Source organism: Opisthocomus hoazin, chromosome 16, assembly GCF_030867145.1.
Source record: "Opisthocomus hoazin isolate bOpiHoa1 chromosome 16, bOpiHoa1.hap1, whole genome shotgun sequence".
NCBI classification, from domain to species: domain Eukaryota; kingdom Metazoa; phylum Chordata; class Aves; order Opisthocomiformes; family Opisthocomidae; genus Opisthocomus; species Opisthocomus hoazin.
In genome coordinates this window covers 13,110,015-13,134,478 of record NC_134429.1, presented here as the reverse complement: position 1 = coordinate 13,134,478, position 24,464 = coordinate 13,110,015, and the positions used below count along the sequence as shown (strand labels likewise).

At 40.6% G+C, this 24,464-nt stretch overlaps 2 protein-coding genes across 4 annotated transcripts in view; one reads left to right on the top strand and one right to left on the bottom strand.

Moving 5' to 3' along the window:
- Nucleotides 1–24,464, top strand: part of MTOR (mechanistic target of rapamycin kinase) — a 68,375-nt gene that overhangs the window by 12,705 nt on the left and 31,206 nt on the right. For 2 of the 3 annotated variants that reach the window (XM_075437174.1, XM_075437175.1), the window contains exons 19-29: nt 86–336; nt 1,206–1,247; nt 2,277–2,363; nt 2,939–3,106; nt 3,374–3,486; nt 3,887–4,049; nt 4,317–4,409; nt 5,104–5,250; nt 6,054–6,196; nt 7,344–7,506; nt 7,644–7,789. In XM_075437174.1, coding sequence (XP_075293289.1) covers nt 86–336; nt 1,206–1,247; nt 2,277–2,363; nt 2,939–3,106; nt 3,374–3,486; nt 3,887–4,049; nt 4,317–4,409; nt 5,104–5,250; nt 6,054–6,196; nt 7,344–7,506; nt 7,644–7,789 — 1,516 coding nt within the window. The remainder of the gene's footprint in view (nt 1–85; nt 337–1,205; nt 1,248–2,276; nt 2,364–2,938; nt 3,107–3,373; nt 3,487–3,886; nt 4,050–4,316; nt 4,410–5,103; nt 5,251–6,053; nt 6,197–7,343; nt 7,507–7,643; nt 7,790–24,464) is intronic. The other variant, XM_075437176.1, reaches the window with a different exon arrangement.
- On the bottom strand, nt 10,000–14,951 carry ANGPTL7 (angiopoietin like 7). The gene is made up of 5 exons (XM_009938193.1): nt 14,573–14,951; nt 12,729–12,829; nt 12,209–12,403; nt 11,157–11,355; nt 10,000–10,169 (listed from the first exon to the last, which is right to left on the bottom strand). Exons 1-5 carry the CDS (start codon nt 14,949–14,951, stop codon nt 10,000–10,002), a joined length of 1,044 nt encoding a protein of 347 aa, XP_009936495.1.

Genomic DNA, 24,464 nt, shown 5'->3' with positions numbered 1-24,464 from the left:
CTCAGATTCTCCTGAATGTACCTAATGCTAGGGTGCTTCAAGACCATGTAATATGTAGCTTGTGACACTACTTTCTTTCTCCTAGCGGACTACAGTACCAGTGAGATGTTGGTGAACATGGGAAACCTCCCTCTGGATGAGTTCTATCCAGCTGTCTCTATGGTGGCACTGATGAGAATTTTCCGAGACCAGTCCTTGTCCCAACACCACACTATGGTAGTTCAGGCCATCACCTTTATTTTCAAATCTCTCGGGCTGAAGTGTGTGCAGTTCCTGCCCCAGGTCATGCCAACGTTCCTTAATGTAATACGGGTTTGTGATGGTGCCATCCGAGAGGTGAGTGTACTGGGGACCACTCCTCCTTCCATCCTGTTCCACTCCCCTAACATAAGAATCCATTTTTCAAAAGAGAATGCGACTGGCTTTGGGCATTGCTGTGCTATGTGTTGCTGCCAAGCATGCTGCAGAAGTGAGGTTCAGCTTTGCTTTTTCTCTCCTGTGAGCATTTGGTAGGATATCCAGTGGAAACAATTTTTCTGCTTCTTATTGAAACAGCTGCTTCTGAGCATAATCCTGAAAAGGCCAATATTTGATTCTGGATTTTTAAGAAGCTGGTTTTGTTTAGGAAAACAGCCCATGCAGCTTCCAGACCTTTCAATGATCTCTGCATTAATGTACTGTTGGAAACAGTATTATTAAATAATAGAGGTAGATTCTTTAAATTTCTGATGCAACCATGTACTTTGGCTCATCTGTGAGAAGGAAAATTCAATTTGCTACAGTCTGCTAACATTCAGAGCAGTGTGGGTGGCGATTCCACAGCACTGCTTTCTCTTCCTTCCCACTTCACTTGCAGTTTTAGAAGGAAATGAGAATCGTGTGAAGATAATAATGGGCTTAAGGTTCACCTAACCAGAGATGACTGCTGTTTGCCAAGCCTTTTCCGCAGGCAACTGAAAATAATGTCTGGGGTGGGAAGGGCAGCTTGTACTAGTTATTGGTACTGTGTTTTGTAGGTGGGATGGGTGCTCCCTTAGCAGAATCCCAACCCTGCTATAGAACCGCTGTTTTCTCCCAGACTGAACTACTACTCAGATTGGAAGGAAAACATCTCACATGCCTGGGTTGGCCGAACGCCTAGACCTGACTGATCTAACTTGCTTGAAAGCTATGCAGTTGTGCACACTCTGTTTAAAAATTTTCAGGTAAAAGAAGATGGTGAAAGTGTACTGGGGAGAAGAGCTGAGGTGGGTACGCGTGACACTAAAGCCTAAAGGAGGCAGGTCCTTGTCTTATATGTAAGCATCCTCTCACAACACCAAAAAAAGGCACAGTACAGGAGCTCAGGGTTCATTTTTGGTAAATGTAGGTGTACTGCTTTGACTACGGTAGCTGATGTTATTTCTTACTTTTTGCAAAAATCTGTTACCACTTTTTTCTGAGCTCCACTTTGCATTTTGTTGCTATAGTCTTCAAATACTGCATGAAGAAATTAAATTCAGTATATGATAACTTACATTTTGCTGTTTTCCTAGAGGAAAAAAGACTATTTTGTGAACAAAGTGATTTAACCCATATTATTTCATCCCAATCTCAAAAGTAGATTCATTGTCATGAGTGAGCCTATAAGATTGTATCGGGGCAAAAGGAATTGCGAAACTGACATTGTATATCTGAATAAAATTGTCTCAGTCAAAATTCTTTTATGATACCATCAACCATCTTTCAAAAAAATGTGGTCTTTCTGGCAAGGACTAAACTCTCTTCCCCAGTAACTTTTCACCAATGTATCTTGGTGGGGATGGGAAAGAGTGCAGAAAGAATATCCTGAAATGTGTGCCAGTTGGGTTTACAGGCAGGGGGAAAGATTAGGGGCTAAATTTTTGGAAGCATCTTTCAAACCTAAATTACAAAGCTCTGTAGTGGAGGTGTTTGTGCTTGCAAGTCTGTTCTGACATTTTATAAACTTGCTGACAAGTTATAAACCCCAATGTTTATGCTTGACTGTCTAAGGCTTTGAGCTCATAAAAAAATTTTTATGCAAATTGAGGGGGGAACAACCAAAAACCCCCAAATTACTCCCCCTCCACCCACCCAAAAACCCAAACCACTGAGCTGAAGCTGCCAAGAATTTAGCCCCAGATTTTGAGCATATGGGAGCTATGCATGCTGTTTGGTGAATGAGCTTGCAACTGGACTGTCAAAACGCCATTTACCCAGCATTGCTTTGAGGTTCGAATAAGCTACATTGATCACTACACATTTCTTCCTTCCAGTTCCTGTTCCAGCAGCTAGGAATGTTGGTGTCCTTTGTGCGAAGTCACATTCGGCCCTATATGGATGAAATTGTCACCCTGATGAGAGTGAGTGCAATCTTTAAGCCAGCATTTTACTGTCAGAGAAGGTGGATAATGTTTTTATCATTATCAAATGTATCAATAACTTCATAATTTCATATGAAGTGCAGAATTCCATGCATTTGAAGTAATAATTGTATTTTGAAATAAATAATGTACAATAACATACATTATTACTAGTAACTGCAGTAAGAGCAGCTCCTGGGTTCTGCTAGCCCCCGAGTTCTTTTGAGCGCTTGGATTCTGTGCACTTACTACTTTCAGAAACAGTTTTAGCAAGAGGTGTTTGGAGTTCATAAATAGGTGGCATTTCACTTCATTTTCACTCACTGTTTGCAAACACTTAGAAAGATTAGGAAAGACCAGTTGCCTAGAGGCTGTTTTTAACAGCTATAAGTATACTGAAGGTACAGTGTTTTAAAAACAGACCAAAACTGCCAATTTGTATTAGTCTATAAGGGAAGTATAGTCCCTTCCTGTAATCTTGAATTTATCTAGAGACTGTCTCCTACAATTTGCTTTTCTTGTAATTGGTACAGCTCAGTTGAACTGTTTAATTTCTTCCCTTTTTTTTTCTGTAGGACTTCTGGGTCATGAACAACTCCATACAGAGCACAATTATTCTACTGATCGAGCAAATCGTGGTAGCTCTAGGAGGCGAATTCAAACTTTATCTGCCCCAGCTCATTCCTCACATGTTACGGGTCTTCATGCATGACAATAGTCAGAGTCGCATTGTCTCTGTCAAGGTGAGTGGGAAGCTGCAGCAGCTGGGTTGATTTGGGCATTGCCAAGGCAGGTGCATGCCCAATGTGCTGTGCTCCAGCAGGGCTTCTGCTGCTGCTGTGTTGCAAGCAAACGGGATCGGTGCAGTTCAACAGTGGTGTGGTGTGAAATGATGCAGACAATCCTGCACTTTGAACAAAAGTACTGAAGCAACTTTTCCCTGGATACTGCCTTATTAAAATGCATCTCTTTCATGACTTTGAGTCACAGTGGGTCATTTTTCGCTGCAGCTATTGAATGCGATCCAGCTCTTTGGAGCTAACTTGGATGACTACCTTCATTTGTTACTACCTCCCATTGTAAAGCTATTCGATGCCCCGGATGTCCCAGTGGTGGCTCGCAAGTAAGTGTTGGTGGCTTTGCAGTCTCTTTTTTTTTTTTGCCTGCGGTACCAAAGTTCTGCAATGTGTAGAATGAAATTCTGCTTAGTTCCTTCCACAGGTTTTCTCTGTTAAATCATTATGGAAGGTGATTTTTGGTTGGATGTCACAGCACTGTTACTAGCTTTTCTTGGGTACAGACTATTACTTTCTGCTTCTCCTCTGCCAGTATTTTAGTTAGTGCAACTTGCAAGCTGTCCTGCAAGTACTAGCTGCATTCACAGAGTTCTGGTGACATGTTTTCGATGTTGCCGTTCGTGCCTAGGAGGACTGAGCATGAATCATTTAAGTATTTTTACATGTCATTTCTCCTGTCTTATACCATGAGAGATAAGTCCTCCCTCCTTTCTGCTCTGACTTTAGAGCTGCTCTAGAAACAGTGGACCGCTTGACAGAGTCCCTGGATTTCACTGATTATGCTTCACGGATTATTCATCCCATTGTGCGAACACTAGATCAGAGCCCTGAGCTTCGAACAACTGCAATGGACACCCTTTCCTCTCTGGTGTTCCAGCTGGGAAAGAAGGTAATATTCTTCTTAGACTTGAAAACTCGTAGGAGGAGGGACTGTCCCAAAGATCAAGGCTTTAAAGTTGAATATTTATAATGCATTAATTCTGTATTTTAAAGAAAACATATTTTTCTTCTCTTAGTTGTTTCAGGAATCAGGAGTTACTGAAATCAAACTTTCAGAATTGATTTTTTTTTTTTATAAGATCAGTGAAACAAAGGTGGAATTTTACTGCTTTTGGTGAGACTGAGTAACTAGCTTTTGATGCATTCCCCTGTACAGTACCAGATTTTTATCCCGATGGTGAACAAAGTTCTAGTGCGACACAGAATTAACCATCAACGCTATGATGTTCTTATCTGCAGAATTGTGAAGGTGAGTTGTTGTTTGTGCACTTTGGGTGTGTTTTCATGTTGAAACAGATGTAGCTGGAAACTTCACTTTGAGTTACTTGTAAAATGGAGAATGATGATTCCTGCATTTGTGTGTTAAGTACAGCTTTTTAAGGAGACTTTGAGATTGCATTGGGAAAATTATTGTCAACTGGTATCGATTATTTCCTATAAAAAAATCAGTGGAAGTTCTAGGTAAGAACTTGGACTTGTAGCCAGTATCATTACTTTTTTCTCAGTAGTCTGTGAATGTGGATTTACCCTATTTTTTCCACGGTTTCAGGACGTAAGTACACCGTGTTATCTCAGGATTTTCCATAGTATGCCCCACATTTCAAAAACTCGGTAACTGCTTTACAGTTTGATAAGTGTGGAACAAGCAGCACACTGGTCTTGGCTTACTAGCAAGTCAAGTAGGAAATAGTGCTTGTTTTAAGGTGTATTGTTTTGTCTTTTAATACTAGGAGCTAGGATTTCTTGAAAGTTATCTTGGCTAGAAAAGGGGTGTCATTTGAATTCTCTGGTTTATAAGGTGTAATCATTATACTGAAACATGGTGACTTACTTCACAAATTTTACTGTGAGATTGGATAGTGCTCTGACTTTATACTCCATTTGGCTTGTAGAAAACTGCTTTTGTATGTATGGGTGTGATCATTGTAAGTCATTTCTTGTAGGGCTATACTCTTGCTGATGAAGAAGAGGATCCCCTGATTTATCAGCACCGGATGTTGAGAAGCAACCAGGGAGAAACTTTGGCCAGTGGTCCTGTGGAAACAGGTCCCATGAAGAAATTACATGTCAGCACCATCAACCTGCAGAAGGTAAGACCAGAGCGCTGGACAGCATGAATTTGCTACTGAAGGGAGAAGCTATTGTGTCGCATTTAAGGAGTTTGTCCAGTGCATCTAAACTGTGTTTATTTACATCCCTCTTATGTTGCCAGTTCTGTACAAAATTGAGGTCAAAGTAGTGTCTGAGACTCGCTTTAAAATTAGAAGGTGCTCAGCAACTTTAAAGATCAGAGCAGCTGAATTATCAGACTGTTAATGGCCATGAAATAATCTCGACACTTTCTTGTAATGTGAAGTGTGAATAAAACTTTCTAGATCACAAGCAATGATCTGTAGCTTCTAGAGACGTCTATTTCAAAGCCTCTGCCTTTTTTCGTCAGCCACTTCTCTTATGCCTTAGTGCTGTATTCTCTTGAAGCCAGTATAGAATTTAATAGCTAAGTGCTGGCTAATTCGAACAGTTAATGCATGTAGCTCTCGGTTCAGTAGTGGGATGGATTGATTTGAAAATGCTGGACTTAAAAATGTAAACGCATGAAGTACTTTGAAGCCACTGTTGAAACATCAGCTTAAGCACTTGATGTAGGGAAAGAATTACTCGTGTTAAATACTTGGCATGTCATGACAGGAGTACGTTTAGGGAAGATTTCTTAGAAATGAGACTGAAGTACTGCAAATTATCTGGTAAAGGTAATGGATTTCAGGGAATTAAAAAGGGAACCTCAGCACTGTGATTTGGAGCTGCAAAGAAGTAATACTGCCTGCTAATGGATTTCTTCTGCTTTTGGATAGTGCTTCATTTGGTAGTTGAATTGTCTTGCTTTGTATTGCAGGCCTGGGGAGCAGCAAGAAGAGTTTCCAAAGATGATTGGTTGGAATGGTTAAGAAGACTGAGCTTGGAGCTACTGAAAGATTCCTCCTCACCATCCTTGCGCTCATGCTGGGCCCTGGCTCAGGCATACAATCCCATGGCTCGGTAGAGTAATTCTGCTTTTCAGATCACTCGAAATTGCAGATGCAAGCCAGATATTACAAGGAAAAAGAAAGTTACTTAAAAGCTCTTAGGTTCCATAAGTATAGATGGTTCCTGCTCTGGGACAAATCAAATAGCTGGCAACTTGATTTCATTTCTACTCTTCCCGGTTGGCTGCCCATGATGTGCACAAAATCTTTCAGTGGAATTCTGCATGATAGTCTAGAAATAGCATAACACACACACACAAAAGTGAAGCTGGAAAAACAGTAGAGTGTGAAATAGTTTTGAGGATCTACTGTGAGGGAATAAAAATGCGCCTGTGTGGAATACACTGCAGTGCTTTATTTTTTTTGCTACCAGTGGAGAAACTGTAAGTTTCTGTAATGAGTTGCTTGTTTTATCTCTTCTTGATGATATACACTTGCCGTCTCAGTGCATGCAAATCTGACTATTGCTGTTAGAAAAATATTCATTCCTGATTTAATTTTGTCTTACTGTGAGTTTTATCATTTTTTAAATGGAAGAGTAAACAGCAAGATTAAAAGTCAGTAATTCCTAGGTAGGCAGAGGTAATGCTAGTGTCCCCCATATATACTCCAGAGATCTCAAACCCATCCCACAGTGTTTCTCCAAGGGCTATCACTGTATCTATTTTTCATCACCTTTTCCTCCTTCTAAAGCTTTGCTACTAATGCAGACTCCAGCTATTGCAGACCTCTAGTGAGCACAGAAAACATAAGCGTTGTAGCATGTGTGTCCAGAGAAACATACAATCATCTTTTTCATTGTGTTCACTTGTGGTCTAAGACAGACTAGGCCTCGTTCTTCATAGCAGAAAAGAGCATCTTTGCTGCTGTGAGGAGTTTGGTCTAGCCTAAAATATTTGCTAGCATATGATAATACAATATTTCTGCTCTTGTAGTATCTCATCCTATTACATATATTTTTAAATGCAGGTTGTTTCACTAAGTATTTGGTACAGAAATTAGCTTTATAAAAGCTATTCACTGTTTATTGCAGGTAGACATATAAATGCATTTTGTAGCGCTCTTTCTCTGAATACGAAGGTAAGTCCACTGTCAAATAGACCTTTTCTCATGAATAATGAATCCTTACGTCTCACTCTCTTTTTTGTTTTCCTCCTCAGAGATCTCTTCAATGCTGCTTTTGTTTCATGCTGGTCTGAACTGAATGAAGACCAACAGGATGAGCTGATCCGAAGCATTGAATTGGCCCTAACTTCTCAGGACATTGCAGAAGTCACTCAGACACTGCTGAACTTGGCAGAATTTATGGAACACAGTGACAAGGTAGAGATGCTGTTGGTCAACTCTTTTCTAACGCTGGCTAGCTTGCTGATGTCTAGTCTATGGAAAGGGTGTATAGAGTTCATGCATACATTCTTTGTTATACTCATCCTGCTTTTTATGTATGTGCTTCTACCCAGGGTCCACTACCTTTGAGAGATGATAATGGCATTGTCCTCCTGGGGGAAAGAGCTGCAAAATGTCGAGCATATGCCAAGGCCCTTCACTACAAGGAGCTGGAATTTCAAAAGGGTCCCACACCGGCCATCCTAGAGTCTCTCATCAGGTAGGACCACAACTGATGAGATTTCTGCTCTTGCATCAGTACTCAATTTAGGATACTGTTATGATGAATCTAGACAATTTTTAGGATTTCATTCTCTACCACAAGACTGTTGTAGGCTTACTAACTAGTTTGCAGATGTACACTCCTAGCTGCTGAGTTCTGCATTTCTGTTATGCAGTTAAAATTATGATAGAACCATGGAAAGTTATGTAGGAAAGAGTGGAGTCTTCTGATTTCAAGCTCTTACCCTTTAAGTTTGGTATGAGATGTCATGGAGTGGCTGTAAGCTAGATGAGAGAGATTTCTACACCTACATATAAATAAGCCGGAAAAGCTGAGGTTCTTAATTAACGTTTCTCATCAAATTCTGCTCATCTAGCTTAGGTACGTGTCATTCTTCGTATACCAAATAGCAGATATTGTAACAAAAGTGTATTGTTTCCTGAGCTTTGTCAACAAGAAAGATGTTAGCCTGAAACACCTGCAAAGGATTTGGTACTAAACTACATGTTTTAAAAAATGAATCTCTGTTTCATATCACAGAAGTGTTAACTCTGCCATTTGAGATGGACAAATTGATTTCGGTTGAGCAAAAACTTAGCTTTGTCTGTATGCAGTGAATTTTTTAAGTCCTCCTACTTCCTTGGAGTTGTGCTTTTTGTTTTTTCTCTTTTATTCTTTCATCCTTTGTCCTTTCTTGTTTTTCTGAGGAAAATACAGAATGCAGTGTATTCCCTTCCTTGGCATCAGTCACTTGTGCAGCTGTTTCTTTGTGTATCAAAAAGCAAGTTAAGGAACAAAGACTTGAAGTAAAGCAGGATTAAAAATGAAAGACAATTTATTAGATATGAAAAAGTTTAGAAACCTTTAAAAATCCATTTTATAGACCACAGTTAAAATAGTTCCAACTGTAGTTCCACACAGCTGAAATTTACAGTATGAATAATCAACATATGTAAGGCAATTCCCAAGACACCTTTTTCTCCATTTCACGCAAGACTCAACAATTTAAATTAGATTCAAACTCTCTTTAAGGTGAATAAAAACAGATATATTAACTATAACTATCTTTTCCAACATATTCAAACAACAGTGTGGCTGCAGGAAGAGTCTCTTTCTTTGCTATTTTTACCACTGTATTGTGTAAGAAAGAAACATACTAATTTTTGACATAACGTCTCTAGGTAACTTGCAATTGGGGCAGTCTTCAGAACCGATTTGAGTATTTCTCAGCGCAGTATGCTAGCAATCATTCCCTTACATTTGAATAACTTTTGGCACTTAGGGATTTTCTGGTGTGTACTGGTGTTTTGCTCATGGATACAGTGGTTTTAAGTGTTTGAGTAAAGGTTTTTGGCTGGGTCTGGATCTTTTCGCTAACCTGCTGTTCTCTCTCAGTCTTGCGGACCTAGAGCACACTTACCTTCTAACCTGAACATAATTTAATGGCAGCCCAGAAAGTTGCTTTTTAGTTTATCAGCCTTTAGGTGATCTGTGGATAGGAATAAGCATCACAGAGCAAGTGGGACAAATCTTCCTCCCGGGTTACTGTCTGCTGGGTGCAGCCCTTTGTGAGGACTTATTTGAGACAGCAGCAGGAGATGGCAGTAAAACTTCAAGCAGTAAAACCTGGGCAATACTAACTAATCCAAAATTTATGAGATTCATTTTTTCCTCTGTGGTAATGTAAGCCACTTATACACTAAAGAAAGGTGCGTCAGGGACACTTCTGACTGATTCCTCTGGTTTGAAATGAGTATGTCATTTCTGTGATTTGAGTGCCTCTTGGAAGGAGTTACTCAGCAATGCTTACTCTAGACACTGAAGGAAAGGCAACAAGGCAGCTTTCTTTTTTCAGTCCCTGCCTGGCTTGTTGATGCTAAGGCAACCCACTAGTCACAAAGCTAGTGAAACACACCAGTAGGTTTTCTGAAGGTGCTGTAAGTGCATTCTGTTCTAACATATTCTAACACAGTACTTTTCCCTTTGGAAAGAGCCTTAAGAGGAGGAAAGAAGTTTAAGCCCTGATAACACCAGTGGCTGTGCTAAGTGTGCCTTAGTATTTGTGTGTGTGTGTGCAGCCAGTATGCAGCTGTTGCACTTGCACATATTAGATGAGATGAAGAATTATTTGGCTGATTCTGAGCTGTCTGTTGCCCACCTTCTGTGCAGTGGCATCATGTAGTTGTACAATCAAATATTGGTTCCCTCTACGGTTTGAAATCCTCTGGCCGGATCTTCATCTCGACTCTCTTCAATGAATAGGTTGATCCATGCCACCCGTACCAGGTGATGCCGTCCATGTTCTTGGTGTGTTCTCCTTTGCGGTAGTAAACCCCGTTCAGGTTGGAATCTGTGCAGCAGTTGTACCAATATCCACCTTTTCAGAAAACAAATTAATAGATTCCTGGTGAGCCGTTTACCTAAAATAGGTATGTTTTGTATTATTAACAACTATTGCTCTTTCCTGAGGAGAGTGACCAGAATGCATCATTTAATCCCTGGAGCCTATGGCCCTAATAGCTGGGATTGCAGGTAAATTCAAAACTTAGCGTAGATACTAAATACATAAGGGGGTTACAGTTACATAGTCTAGCCCAGTAGCTTTTCGTTTAGCTGCTCATTCCTCTTAGAATATTTCCTTAACATGTATCTGTCTCTGAGAGTTAGCACAGGAAATGAATTTGGGTTCTTAGCTTGGGCATCTTAAGGCATTTAAAAGGTTTCTGGACTCTGCAAGTAAGGTGCACTATTTTATTGAGACTGATATCAGCAATTTTATTTGCAAGTCATGTGGGGGCACAATAGGGAAATTAGATCTTAAGGGCAAGATGCAGTGAAGACAATTATCTTTGACAGGCCTCGTATAAAGATAATAAAATGAATGAAGAGGGTAACCTCATTAGAGGCTCTTAATAGCATAGGAATAAAGATTAGAATTCAAGTTGAATCTTGAGGTGCATGTAGGGTAATAATATAGGAGAATAGTTACAAGTCTCTAATAATAGAACTTGAAACCTCATAAAAATATGAGAAGAAATAAAAACCTTTTAGATATGCAGGAATAACTTCTACATCACTGAATTGCATCAATATTTGAGATAGTCTGGCAGACTGGCAGATGCACATGATGGGCTGGATAACAGTATGCATAGGTGAGAGCATACACTAAATCATTTGAAGAGTACTGGTGTCTGTAACATGCAGTGTGGCTCTGTAAATCAGCTTTAACTGCCAGATTTCCCACAGAACTGATAAGTGTATATTCCAGGACTGGTCGCCTCTCCCTTGATTTGCTGTCCAGATGCTCTCTACAAATTAACCAGGCAGCTCTTTGAGGACGGGAAGATGTTTGTGCATGTTTTACCTTTACGGAACTGGGCACAGTCATCCACACACTTGTCATTGTCCTTGTCCTTCGTGCTAAAGGCTGTGTTGTTGTGGTACCTTAGGGAATCGCGCCCTGTGTTGCCAGTGTAGTTCCCCACAAAAAGTCGATAGCTGTTTATTTCATTGCTCAAGGTGAATTGCTTATATTGCGCATAGCGTACGTTACCTTCCCAGTCCTGCCACAGAACAATGAAGAAGAAAATGGTCCTATTAGAATAGTTGTGAAAAGACTTCATCATCTATGGTTATATACAGTGTATGTTGTGTATCTTTTCTCGGTCCTAGATTTTTCAACATTTATTTCTGTCTCAGACTGCAGAAACTTATCTGTGAGGGCAAAGAAACTTTTCAGAGTAACGTATCTTATTTCGAAGTCTTATCTGCACTGCTATTAAACGATATGCGTGGAAACCTGGCGTGCAGCTCTTGCATTTGACATCCTTGTCTCATAGTGTGCTGCCTCAAGTAATTTTTTTTTCCTCTCTGAAACAGTGACTTTTAGATACAAACCCTTTCAGCTCACTTTTTTCCATTATACATATCCCATCCCTTAAAGCTGTTGTACCAGCTACAAACTAGTTAAACCCAAGCCTTTAGTAGACTGCAGAAATTGTTTTGAGGGTAATACAATGCAAACCCTTTTGTACACCCGCTGGAAGGAAGTGCTGCAAAAGCAGGAGACTCTTTAAAACTTTATGTGAATGCAGTCTATGAATCTTTAAATCTGAGGTGGTGAGCAGTTTGATCTCTGTCAGCGGTGGGTTCCGCAGGATTTTCTAGAACCCCACATGTTCTCTAAGACACAATCTGTACGCAGACTGAAGGATGTCATACTGACTTTGCATGGTGGAGAACACAATTCTATCTTGTCCTTGAATGTATCACTAGGCCTATCCTAACTGATTCTCCTGTAATTAAAGCATGCAAATTCTTTGGGCCTTCTATAGAGACAGGAGATGGTATCTGCTACTAGAGAATGACTTCATACAAAAAACCTTTTGCTGCTGAAATTAAGAGCTTATTAATTACCTCTAACTCCACTCGCAGAACAGTGGGGCGTCTTGAAAGTCGGTAGATATTTTCATTTCCTAGCCAAAAATCTCCCTGAATACTGCCAAATCCTTCCCTGTATTGTTTCCAGTCCCTGTTGAAAGATGTCAAACCAACTTTACGTCTTTGGATGATAGTCCAGCCACCTCCATCTGTCTCCATGTCACAGAACACCTAGAATAGGAAAAAAGCCAGTGTTTACTTGTCAGTAGACTTAGGGAGATTCAGTTCTCTTAACACAAGACATCGTTCTAGATTTCACAACTTGAAGAAATTCCTGGTTTAAGTTATGGAAAAAATGTATTAAATGAACCCATTTTCTGCTTTCCTTCTTATGTACATGCTTTCCTTCCTTGAAATTTGCCTATATAAAGATGCTGATTCAAAGTGCAGGGTATCATAACTTAGTATGTGCTCCTTTAATCTCTGTGGTAAATAAGTATTACTTGATTATATTTGAGAAGACATGTAATATACACTATGTACTTGACATCCTTACCTCCAGATCTGGACTCCCCAAAAATTCATCAGGAGGTAACTTGTAAACACCAGAGATTCGGTAGTTCCTCTGGTAAAGTGATGAGCAGTCATAGACAGCATCTGCTTGAGTCAGAACCAGAAAGTGAGAATCTGAACAGCCAGAACAACTCCCCTGTGAGTGTGGTTTCTGTAAAGCTTAGTTTGTAATACAAGGAGCAATTAAGTGAGGAAGACTTCCCACAAGCCTCATGCTTTCCTGAAATGGTTTAGTTTTGATCAGTGCATGCACTGGAAAAAGAGGTTGTAACACTGGGGCTTTGATGGTTGGTGTTTTTGTGTTAGGTTTTTTTTAATTTTTTTTTACCTCTCCCATCCAAAGTGACATCTCTACTTTCGCTTCACATCATTGCTAATGCGTGTGTCTGTGTTGGAAGGTAAAAAGGTGTATATTTGCTGTCCCCTTCCCAGATAATAAAGGCTTGTCTAATAGAACGGCTAGGCCTGCTGCTAGTTGCCTCTTTTGATCGTGTGCGTGAACAGCTTAGCCAGGCTTGTGGGTGAGGTGTATTTGCTTGGCACTTTTTGAGCTAGAGCCTGTGAGAGAGGTGGTGGTTTTTAACTGCAGTGAGTCTGTCAGTCCGTGCAAGCCTCCTTTCCTCCCAGTGCAGGAGCTGACTTGAAGGTGGTAAAATGCACAGCTATTCTTCTGAGCAAGGTAAACCAGCTGAAGCAAGACTTTATCCATTCTGACAGTTTTCAATTTAGTACAGGCTAAATGCCTCTTACCTGCTGAGGTGGGAGGCATCTGTTTTAAATATCTTCTGGGCAAGTTTCTTCTGCATGTTACTGTGTTTTTTCCAAACCTTTACTACAGCTCCAAAGAGATTTGTTATAGTACAATTTTTATTTAAGATCTACTGTAAATGGTGGTGTGTCAAAACTAGGAAAGTGGACCTGTTTGTGAGAAGAATTTAGTAAATAGATTTAGAAGTTTTTCCTTTGCATTAAAAAAAAAAACAACCTACAAAAAAAACCCCAAATCAAGTCTTCTGGCAAACTCCGTTGTCCCAGACAACAGCAGTTTCTTTTTAAGAAAGTTTTAAGGTGGTTGCAGTGAATTTAATTTTAAGAGAAAAATAAATAAAAAGCACACTTTCTTCTAGAAGTGGCTTTACAGATAGCCGACCTACAAATGCACCTGCATTCCAAGTTTAGTACAGGCCTGTGCAATCACTGTGTGCAGTGAAATTTTCCCTCAGGGAAGAGAGAATTTTGAACAATTTAACTGTGTTCTGGCTAGGCTTATATCACCGTTTGTATCTTGCATCATCTACAGCCTTGAATTTTTGAGTATTATCATTCAAATAATGAGTTGCTGTTTTACTTTGGTTCAGAGATGGTCATAAAGATACAATTACAAGTCTCCAGTAATACTTGGAGAGCATTTCTAATTGTTTTACCAACTTCTAGTCCTCTGTCAGCACTGTGAACTCGGAGGATATTACTGCCAGAGCCATTCTCTGACAAAGCCAGCTCCCTTTCTTTTAGGATTGGTACTGTAGTGCTCAAAATCAAACATTAGACCAAGTTCCTCGCTGTACTAATATAGTGCCTGTTCAGTTTTTCCACTCCTTGATAACAGACATACACATACTAAAATACAGCTGGACCTTTGGACTTTTGGCAGATGAATTCACGCTAGTTTTCTCAGGATCACCTGCCTACACAAGTACTTTAAGCAGAAGTATTCAGTATGCATACTTGCTAATAGCATTAGTGGGACATGCTAGCATTAAGAACTAGTTGTTAGTTCATTTTGTGCATTAAGAGGTGTATCTGGGAGCATGGCGACTCCCTCCTTACCAGCTGAAGTTTGTGTGACCGTCTGAGCTGCCTGGAGTTGCATGATATCTATCTGGTTGTTCATTTCGGAGTATTTGCTCTCAGCATCAATGAGGCGGGACTCCATCTGCTTGGTGCTCCCTTCCAGCTCCATCACCTGCATGACCACGTTCACCCAGTCACCTTCCTGCTTCTTGCTCAGCTCCTGCAGCATTCTGCTCAGGTTGGCTACTTGCAGCTTGAGGTCCTGAATCTCGTCGCAGCAGCCTGTCATCTTGGACTGTGCATTCCCATTGATTGTTCTCCTTCTAGGAGGCTTCTGCAGCAGTGCTGGATAGATTGCCACAGACACAGTGACAATGCAGAGCCATGCCAGCTGAGCAGTGGATCTTGCTGGCATTTTTGCTTACAGCAACAGAAAACTTCCAGCTGACTGCGAGTAGTCTGAATGCAGCTGGCGTAGGTATGAAACTTTCTGCAAGTGCTACGGCAGGCTGGTACCTAGCTTTCTTCCAATGAAGTGAGTCTCTGAAGGTGGAGCCTGAAGAAGTAGCTTTTTTTCAGACCCCTCCTGTCAGAGTCTATGCACTTTAGAAGTCTGTCTCAAAGCATCTTATATACTATTTTTCTGTTTACCTCCACCCCCCTAAGGCTATGAAGAGCTTTCTGGCCCCTCCCAGTTCATCTGTTCATATCAGGTGTTTACAGGGTGAAATTGGAACAGATTTCAGCCAACAAAGGTTGGGGAGAGCAGGAGAGACTTCACTCAGTTCTGTCTTGAAGGGGTGTGGGAGAGGGCTCGAAATGAGGAGAGTTTCCAGCAGTTATTGCCTATTGGATTGTAGCCCTTTTAGTGACTAGTTCTGGCACTTCAAAATATAAGAGCATTAGAGGTCCAGAATGTGAAAAGGCTGTCCAAACAGGATGAGTTTATAAAAGTTCAAGGAAGGTAGCTCCCCAGCAGGTAGCCCTAGCTGCAACAAGTCCTACTGGTATATTCCCCAGAAGTTGTAGGGGGTAACTCTGTGCTTGCAGTATTTCTTAGTTTAGATGATATTTTAGCAAATTCATCTGTTCAGCATCTAATCCTGCTCTCTCTGGACACTGGTGTCTCTGCGCTATTTGTTTTGTAAAATTCAGTACTGTTCTTTTCAGAGATGGGATATCTGAGGGTGAGATGGAAAGAAGTCTGCAAAAAATGTAAGTCAAAACCCATGCCTCTGTTTACTCTTAGTGGACAAGCAAAAGGACATTAAGTAATGCTGAAAGACAGTCTATTTAAAATTGACAAAAGGTGGGTTTTTTACAGGCAATGTTATCTAACTCCAGTATTATGTAGGCCAGTTTATTAACAGGCTTTTAAGAGAGGAAAATCTATGGGTAATTAAAATGTCCACAGTTACACAAAGTGTAGATTTAAGAGTAAATCTGAAGTCTTTAGACTTTCAGAATATAGGTCAAGTATCAGCTGGCTGAGATAGCAACTTCCAGTCTCCTTTTCTATATCTTTTAACAGTTTAAAAGTTGATTATAGCTGTTTGATCCCAAAGTGGAACTGTTTCAGCAATGATGCAGCCTTTTGCAAAAGGTCTGCAACTTCTGTTCTAAATCCCTATGGATAAGTTGTTTCTCCACAGGCCAGTTGCTCTGTAATTGCCTGACGTGTGGGTTCTTGCATCTTCCTTTAGAGTTTCTAATTGTGATAACTGGCAGAGATAAAATGCAAATGAAGGAGTGAAGAGCTCATGTATCTGCTCCTGGAGTAAATGCCATGAAAGTTTCTGGGTGTCCAAGAAAACAAAAGAAAGCTAATCTTACTTCTGTTATGAAGAAAATTAGGATAAACCCCACAGAGACATGCTATCCCATCTAGACTTCTTTTGCTGATCCAAAGTGGCTGCAGGATATCTGTTTAATTAGAAAGGATTAGGAGTGACTTGCTGATCTGACATCCACTTTTAGGGAAATAGAAGGAGAATTTCTTATTGGTGCAGTTTCTCTTCCTCTTTAGCTTTCACAGAATCACAGAATGGTAGGGGTTGGCATGGACCTCTGTGGGTCACCCAGCCCAACCCCCTGCCAAAGCAGGGTCACCCAGAGCAGGCTGCACAGGACTGTGTCCAGACAGGGCTCGAATATCTCCAGATAAGGAGACTCCACAACCTCCCTGGGCAGCCTGGGCCAGGGTTCCGTCACCCTCAGAGGGAAGAAGTTCTTCCTCGTGTTCAGACGGAACTTCTTGTGCTTCAGTTTGTGCCCATTGCCCCTTGTCCTGTCACTGGGCACCACTGAAAAGAGTTTGGCCCCATCTTCCTGACACCTGCCCTTAAGATATTTATAAGCATTTATAAGGTCCCCATGCTTTGTTACACTTGTTGCTGGATGCTTTGCTTCTGCCTCTGATTTGCACCACAGCTGGCTAATAGTTTTTGCGCAGAACAGTAATGCGAGATCCCACAGAGTGCAAAGATTTAGGAAGATGAAAGCACAAAAGGACTGAAGGGGGTGGAATATGAATACAGATGTTTAATAAACCTGAACTTTCCTAGCAGAGGAAGAGGGGATCTTTTGGAGGAGGTCAGAATTGGAGATCACCAAACAGGCAGCGTGTCTTGAGTTTCCTTGTGGGTGACTGCCTGTGTGCTGTACTTCAGGCAGAAGCCGCTGTAGTCTGTAGTATCAGCTGCTGAGGCTGCTGTGTGGTATTGGTGACCGGAGATATTGCCAGAGAGATGCAAGCACAATTTGATTAAACTGCTGAAGATACCTCCACAGCAGACCCTAGGCTTCAGTCACATTTTTGTCACAGACATTCCAGAAACCTTCAATGGCAAAACTGCTTTTTTTACTTCAGACCAGAAAGTGCCACTGCACACAGATGAAAGCCTGACCTTTTTGTTCTGCCTCTAATCCTGTCTGAGCCCTCTTCCAGCTGGAGCTTCTGTCATTCCCAGGGGCAAATTCTTCTCAGGCTTCCTGTGACGAGAAATCTGTTTTTATCGAACTTGGAATGAAGAACAGGACGGGCCAGACTCTGGCTTCTCTGCCCCAGAAAGCCACCCTGCTAACGCTCCCGTCTTGTTACATAGGAGTTTGATCCATTCTTCTGTCTGTCTTGTACAGTCTGAATTTCATACATGCATCATGAGGGGCAGATGTGGAAGAGGGGAGCCACTTGTAGGTCTGTGCGTTCCCCCTTCATACAAATTTTGGAAGGATCCAAGATTGAGCCAAACTCTGTTGCACACGGATGTTACGAAACAGTGCAGAAAGGCCTCCAAATCCCCTCTCTAAACTGGAGTGTGTAATTGGAAATGAGACAGCCAGGGTTGTATTTTGGGTTCAGCCTCTGATTTCTATATCCTAATGCAAGTCATCTTTCTTTAGCGTAATTTGATTTACCTATTTTAAAACATATAATACTTCTCTCCCTTTGTGCTGTGTAAGGGGGTGACAACAGACGTATTATGCAGGAATGGATGAGAGCATAAATCTTCACATCTGTCATTACTTTTGAGGAAGCACTAAGAGATCTGGGCAGGCAGATCTCTCTTGGCAGAGACCTTAGCCTTAATGGAATTTGACTTCTTTATGAGTATTTGAAAGATTTATCTTTCCCTTTGCATGGAGAACTGAGTGTAGTCGCTTAGGCAGCAACAGCTACTGATGCTAGTCATTGCCAGATTAGATCAGCTGTAGAAGACGACAGTTTGTAGGAAACTGTTCCACTGTTATCTGCTGTTGTTACACACAACTTGAATTCAGGATCCTGTTGTATTTCGGAAAGAAGCATAGTTTTGGGCATAGCTAGGGAGAAGCTAGTTCTCTGATTACTGAGTCAGTCCTAGTCCTTTTTATTCCTTTCCGCCAATACTGGTAGAGAAGTCATGTATCATTTGGTCTGAAATCCATCCTCTAGTTTACCTCCATTATGTTTTGTATATGGAAATATTCTGCTACAGGATAGCTAAAAACAGGAGATCCTCAAGTCAAGAACACGAGGCATATGCTTTTTGACTTCGTTAAGGATTAGGTTTGGAGTGGTTGGGAGAATTGTGTATATAAACTTTGTTGCAGTTAGTATGTACCCTGTGCTTATAATGTTGATTGATGTTACCAAATGCAAGTATATTAATGTTACTTGATTAAAACCAGCTATCTCTTGTCTCTGGAGGGCCAGACTGAATCAGAGGTAGACTTAAATGACTGCCTTCTCTGGGAAGCTGTTCTGGCAGGTGTATGTGAAGCTGAGACAAGAAGAAAAGCTCAGCACCCTGTGGCTATTTATTTGGTAGCCAGTCATTGCAAAACCCTTAATATGCATCCAGCAAATGCTTAGAATCTAGCATTCCTGGTGCTTGCTGAGATGGCAGAGGCGCTCATCAGCTCTCTGCTGGCAGTTTGCCGGAGTCCATGCTTTGACAAAGCTGTGTGGAATACTGCTTTCCTCTCCCAGGAAGTGTGAAACTGTTCACCTCTGCCCTTGGAGATGCTTATAAATGTTGTAATACTCACTCTGCTATAGCTTCACAGTAATGACTAAATCCCTAGTAAAGTCAAATAAAATTGTTGCCTACTGCAAGTAATTATTGTAATTCTCTGAAGTTATATAGGAACAGGTGGAACTAGTGAGAGGGCTCGATGGGAGATTTCCTGCAATCATTTGTCATTTCTTTTTTATTCAATGTATCTTTTCTTTGTATAACCAATATACAAAGACTCTGGCTCTGTGTTTCACCTTTTTATGCTAAATATCTTCCTTGACAATTTTTTTACTTCTCTGCCTTGACTGAACCTGGCTAATAAAGAATAGGTGATACAAAACCTTTTGCAGCCTGAGCAGCAGGGCTGGCTAAGAATTTTATTGTAACAGTTTTCACTGCTTTTCCTTTAAAAGCTCATGAATGTTTTTATATGATTTGCAAGCGTTTATATTGAGATTGAGAATTTGGCCAATTTTAATGCCTGTGAGCAATGGGGTGCGCCCTTGCTGGAAAGCTGAAGTGGCTGCTACTCTGGCCTGTAAGCAGTCCATCATTGCCACTGTTTATTGAAAACAGCTCTTTACTGGTATGGGCTTCTCAAATGTATTTGTTCCCAGCAGGAGAATAATTTTTAGCGGCATGATGGAAATGCGTTGGTTTTTAGAGTTGTTTGGGGGGCAGTTGGCTGTTTTCTGAGGTTTATTGAATGAAGGACTCGGGGGTGCCTGAACACAAGCTGCAGAAATGGGGAAACTGGCCAACAAAGCCAATTCCTTGTGCCAGAGGATTATCTGTTCCCCAAAGTATCCACAAAGTAGCAGTGCCTTCCACTTCTAATCCCAGAAGCAAGCTCTCAGCACTTCTTCAGAAGGAAAAACAAACTTGACTTAGGTTGGCAAAATCTGTCTCATAGAGGAGCTTTTTAAACAAACTTGGGGAGACTAAAACAAGAAAAGAAGAGTTTGGCTTCTTGTCTAGACTTTGCATGCAAGCTGCTTTACTGCATAAATAAGGTTTCTCTAGCAGGTTTTCAGATGCTTTCTGGCAATAGAAAATGTGTGTGCTCCCTCACAGGTAGGCTTGGGACCTCCCGAAATGGCTCTGTGAAAACAAAGTTTTTTGATTTTTATGGGAAGATGTGGAAGGGTCCAGTTTCTTCTGAGTTCTTGAAAACTTAATATATTTTGAGTGACAGAGAATATCATTAGAGACCCTGAAAGATAATGAAAGACTGGAGAACTCCCAGGGCTGTACAAAAGACAGTGTTTCTAGTAAACATTAGACACATGCCTGGGGTTTGTGGAGGAGAAAAGCCCATCATCTGAGTGCTCTTTCTGCTGAAGACAGTAAAGTTGTTTTTCATTCCTGGTTCATGTCTCGTTTCTGTTTAAATAGCCTTTGTAACAAACAAGTACTAGAAGTACGTTTCTCCTAACAGTGTTCTTTTCTGTAATTCTAGCTCAGTGTGCTACGTTTTAGGCCTTTACACGTTTATGACTTACATTTTTATTTGATATCTTAATAATCAAGCAGTAGGTTTATGTAACCTTTCATTACTAGTAAAATTCAGAGATTTAAGATTTTTTTGTCCCAGATTTTTGTATCAGGGAGTTTGCCAAGGGTAGTCACTTTTTCCAGTTACTATGTCATTCCATCCCTGCAAAATTTTGTCCATCAGAAGCGTTGTCACATTTCAATATCCCACTCATCGTGATCAAATGCTACAAATAGGTTAGGGTTGGACAGGAGGATTGGATGGTATGCTGGCTACAGTACAGATATTGATTAATAAACAGAGGGGAAAAAATATCACTGATCTTGGATTTAACTGTTTTCTCTCAAGGCTTTCTAAGCCAGTCTAATTTTCTTACCCAGCTGCCCCTAACAGCTGGAGAAGATTTTGCACTTGGAATATAGGCATTAATGCTTTTGTTATTGTGATTGACATAAATTTTAATTCTACTGTGCTGCATTATGTAACTATGCAGCAAGTCCAGGTGAGCAAAACTCATAGAAAACTTCATTAATGAAATTCAGTTTTCCAACTAATTAATCCTCATTTGGAAGGAAGGTATCAGGATTTTGTGTTTTGTTGTTTCTTCTAATTACTTTGTTTATTGCAAAAAATGTGAAATCAAATGGTGGGTATTAAACAGTGAAATTAGTGCATTAGTTCAAACTATATCAAAATCTTGTTGATATGACTTAGGCAATCTTGTTGTTTCTGTGGGCTCCCATTTTAATAGTCTACTTACAAACATGAGGACAGCTCTGTCTTGAAATAGTTTCAGAAGAGTTTATGTGTGTACACGTGACATTTAAAATACATTATTTTGAAATATTTTACTTGAGCATTAATACTGGAAAACTCTGCCAGTCCATACCAGGCAGCTTAGCTGAATACTTAGGCCTTTTCTGAAGATGACATGTAACCTATGACCTACCAAATATATAGCTAAAAATTTTCAAGTAAGGAGATATGGTAGTCATCTTTTATGGCCTGCTGTCAAGCCTTCGAGTAGACGGTAGTCATGGCTTTTTTCTAGCTTCTAAATAAAAATGAACAGAGGAATATGTTCAATCCTCAGTGGATATGGAGAGCAATTGATCTCCACCTTAATATTAATTTTTGTATTATCCTGAATTAGGAACAACTGCAAGGACACCACCCAGTAAACAAAGACTTAAGTTACTATTTGCTGAGCTAGCCAGCAGCACTGTTTCTATCTTGAGAGATGTTTTCCCACCCTCTTCTTTAATCCAGAAAGATTTTGTAGTTATCTTTTTCCAGATACAAGGAGAAATCTATCCCCCTGATTCTAATCCAGCAAACTGCCCCGATTTCCAGCAGCAACAGTGACTAAAACCCCCTGGCAACTCTGCCTGGCTGGAATATTAGCCCTTCGGGGCCTCTTCTGTGTGCCTGGATGCTGTTCTTTAGTGTTGTTCATTCTGTCCGGTCTCCAGCACGATAACTAGAAAACAGCTCTGTAGCGCTTTAAGAGCATTACAAAATTTAAGAAGATTCTGCCTAAGCGCAGACCTCATCAGATCTGCAGGAGAGGGGCAATGCCTTGACGGTAGGAAGGCGAAAGGGCAGGGAAGCCCAGACTGCCATGATTTCTAAACATATATTCTGGATGCGTTAACAGGACTCCGTGTAGAAGTGATTTTCCAAAAGAAGTACAACCTGCAGGCCCACTCTCAGATAATTTGTATGCAGAGAGTCGTGGGTCTGTTGAAAACACAGTCCAGTTAGCTGTGGTAGTAGTGAGTTTTGGGAACTGCCAATATATTTCCAACACTCAGGGCACACTGAATCCAGCAGATGAGAAAAAGCGGAAATCCGAAGTCTTTCAAAAGAAACAAAAAAAACTCCAAAACACAAGATCAGAACTTAATCCACGCACAGTTGTCTTTCCCTTAGCCTGTAAAACTGAATAGCAAAATGATGCAGTGATTACCAAGGTTTTATCACTCTGAAGATAGAAGTCAGTGAATGCTCAGCCATATTAATAAAGCCCCCTTTGATGCATGACTCTTGCTTTGGAGGGATTTTTGTGCTCCTGACAGTTGTACTTTTCTGTGTTTATGTCCATTTCTGCCAAAGCAGTGAATGTTGTTGCTCTCCCCTCCCATTTTGTCTATACATTATTTTAACGTGGTACATCAAAACATGAAATAATTAACAGGAGATTTCCCAGACAATGGCTTATCCTCGTCCACGAAATTACCTATCTTTGCTCACTATGTGGTCTAGATCATTTCTTACAAGAGAGTAATTTATGATTAATAATGACAACACAGTATTACATCTACTGCTGTGTATTGTTTTAAATCAAAGTCTTTCTTCTTCCCTTTCCCTTCTTTTACCTTCCTTTGCTCAAACCTAGCCATAGACAGATTTGAAACATTTAATTCTACTTTGGACAGCTGAGAAAGTATGAAACAAAAAAAGAATAATTGAGTGCACCATGGAGCATCAGCAAAAGAGCAGTGTTAATTGTTAAAGAATAAAAGATAACGGCCGATGTCAGGAAGCATTGACAAGAAAGATAAATTGGAAGTAATTAACTGTCTGACATGCTGGAAGTGATGTGTCTGCCAATGGCTCTTTAAATCATGAGGATATGAAATGTGACAGCCATTTATCACTTTTATGATGCACTGCTGCCTAGCTTTCCCTTGGGAAGTGTGGAGGTAGTATGTTTGACTATCTTGCTAAAAAAAGGCATAGATGTATTTCAAATGCTTCCCATTTTTGAGTGCCTGTCTGCTTGAATTGTGATTATGGTGCATTCTTAGCCTGACTAAATCTGACTTGAGCTCAAGTCATTCTGAGGTCCTGTTTCCAAGAGTATTTTACATGACCTTCCCAGGTATCTAGAGTGTGCCTAGGAGCTTGATTCTTTAGTTGTCAGGAAAGGAAACTTCCACAGCCGGAAGAAATACAGCACTCATTTGAAAATTTTCCATCTTTTGTCTGTTCAGAGTACTCCCTTTAATACTATGGATTTCTTTGTCTCTTGCTAATCAACAGGCCTCTAAGAGAGGGGAGAAGTATGCAATCATGCTGATGATAGCAGGCAAGAAGGGACGTTTCTGAAAGCTCTCTACATCTACAGCAGCTTCTTCAAAGACTATTGAAAGTCCCTTTGCATTGCTCTCGGCTGGCACGTTTTGTTAGGTTATGCTGTTTCCATTCCAAATGTTAACGAGTATTAATATTGGACTGTAGGGTGTGTTGTAGCATGCTCAGGTATTGTGACATTGCTTTGAACATCTTGCACTTCTTGTTCTCCAGCATCACTAGGGAAAGAGGAGAGCAATGAGCCAGAGACTGTTCATAAATAAGCTTTATAAAATAGCACAAGGTTCATAAAAACTTTATTCCCTCATTAAGTTGGGGTTTTGCAGAAGCGCTGATCACCAAGCACCAATGTGCAGACAGACCCATTTCTGATAGTAAGATCAGAAAACCCATGTGAAATAGAAATGATTTAAGAGAATAGCTGTACATGGTGTTGCTGAACTGGAGAACCAGGCTCATGAGGAGCCTATTTCCTTGTGCTTCACAAAGTTCAGCTGCCCTTGCAAAGCAAGGTGCCTGGACTGCTTGTGATGGCAGGGCCTTCCGACATGCTTGAAATCCAGCAAAAGAAGAGTGCCAGTACTGGTTAGTACCAGTGCAGAGACAATTATACGAAACATGAAACTGAAAGTAGGGTTGCAAGCTTTTTGTGAAGTCAGCAGGTGGATTCCTGGTGTCATTTGTCAGCTGATCTAATGGTGTAGATTGTTTCCTGGGCCATTAAAATCTCTGCTCTGATTTTTAAAGGAGTTGGTGGTCTGTTCAGGAGAAAGGGGGAAAGAATCAGTACTGTGAAGCTCTTAATAAGTACAGCTGTTCGAGAAATTATGCCTTTCAA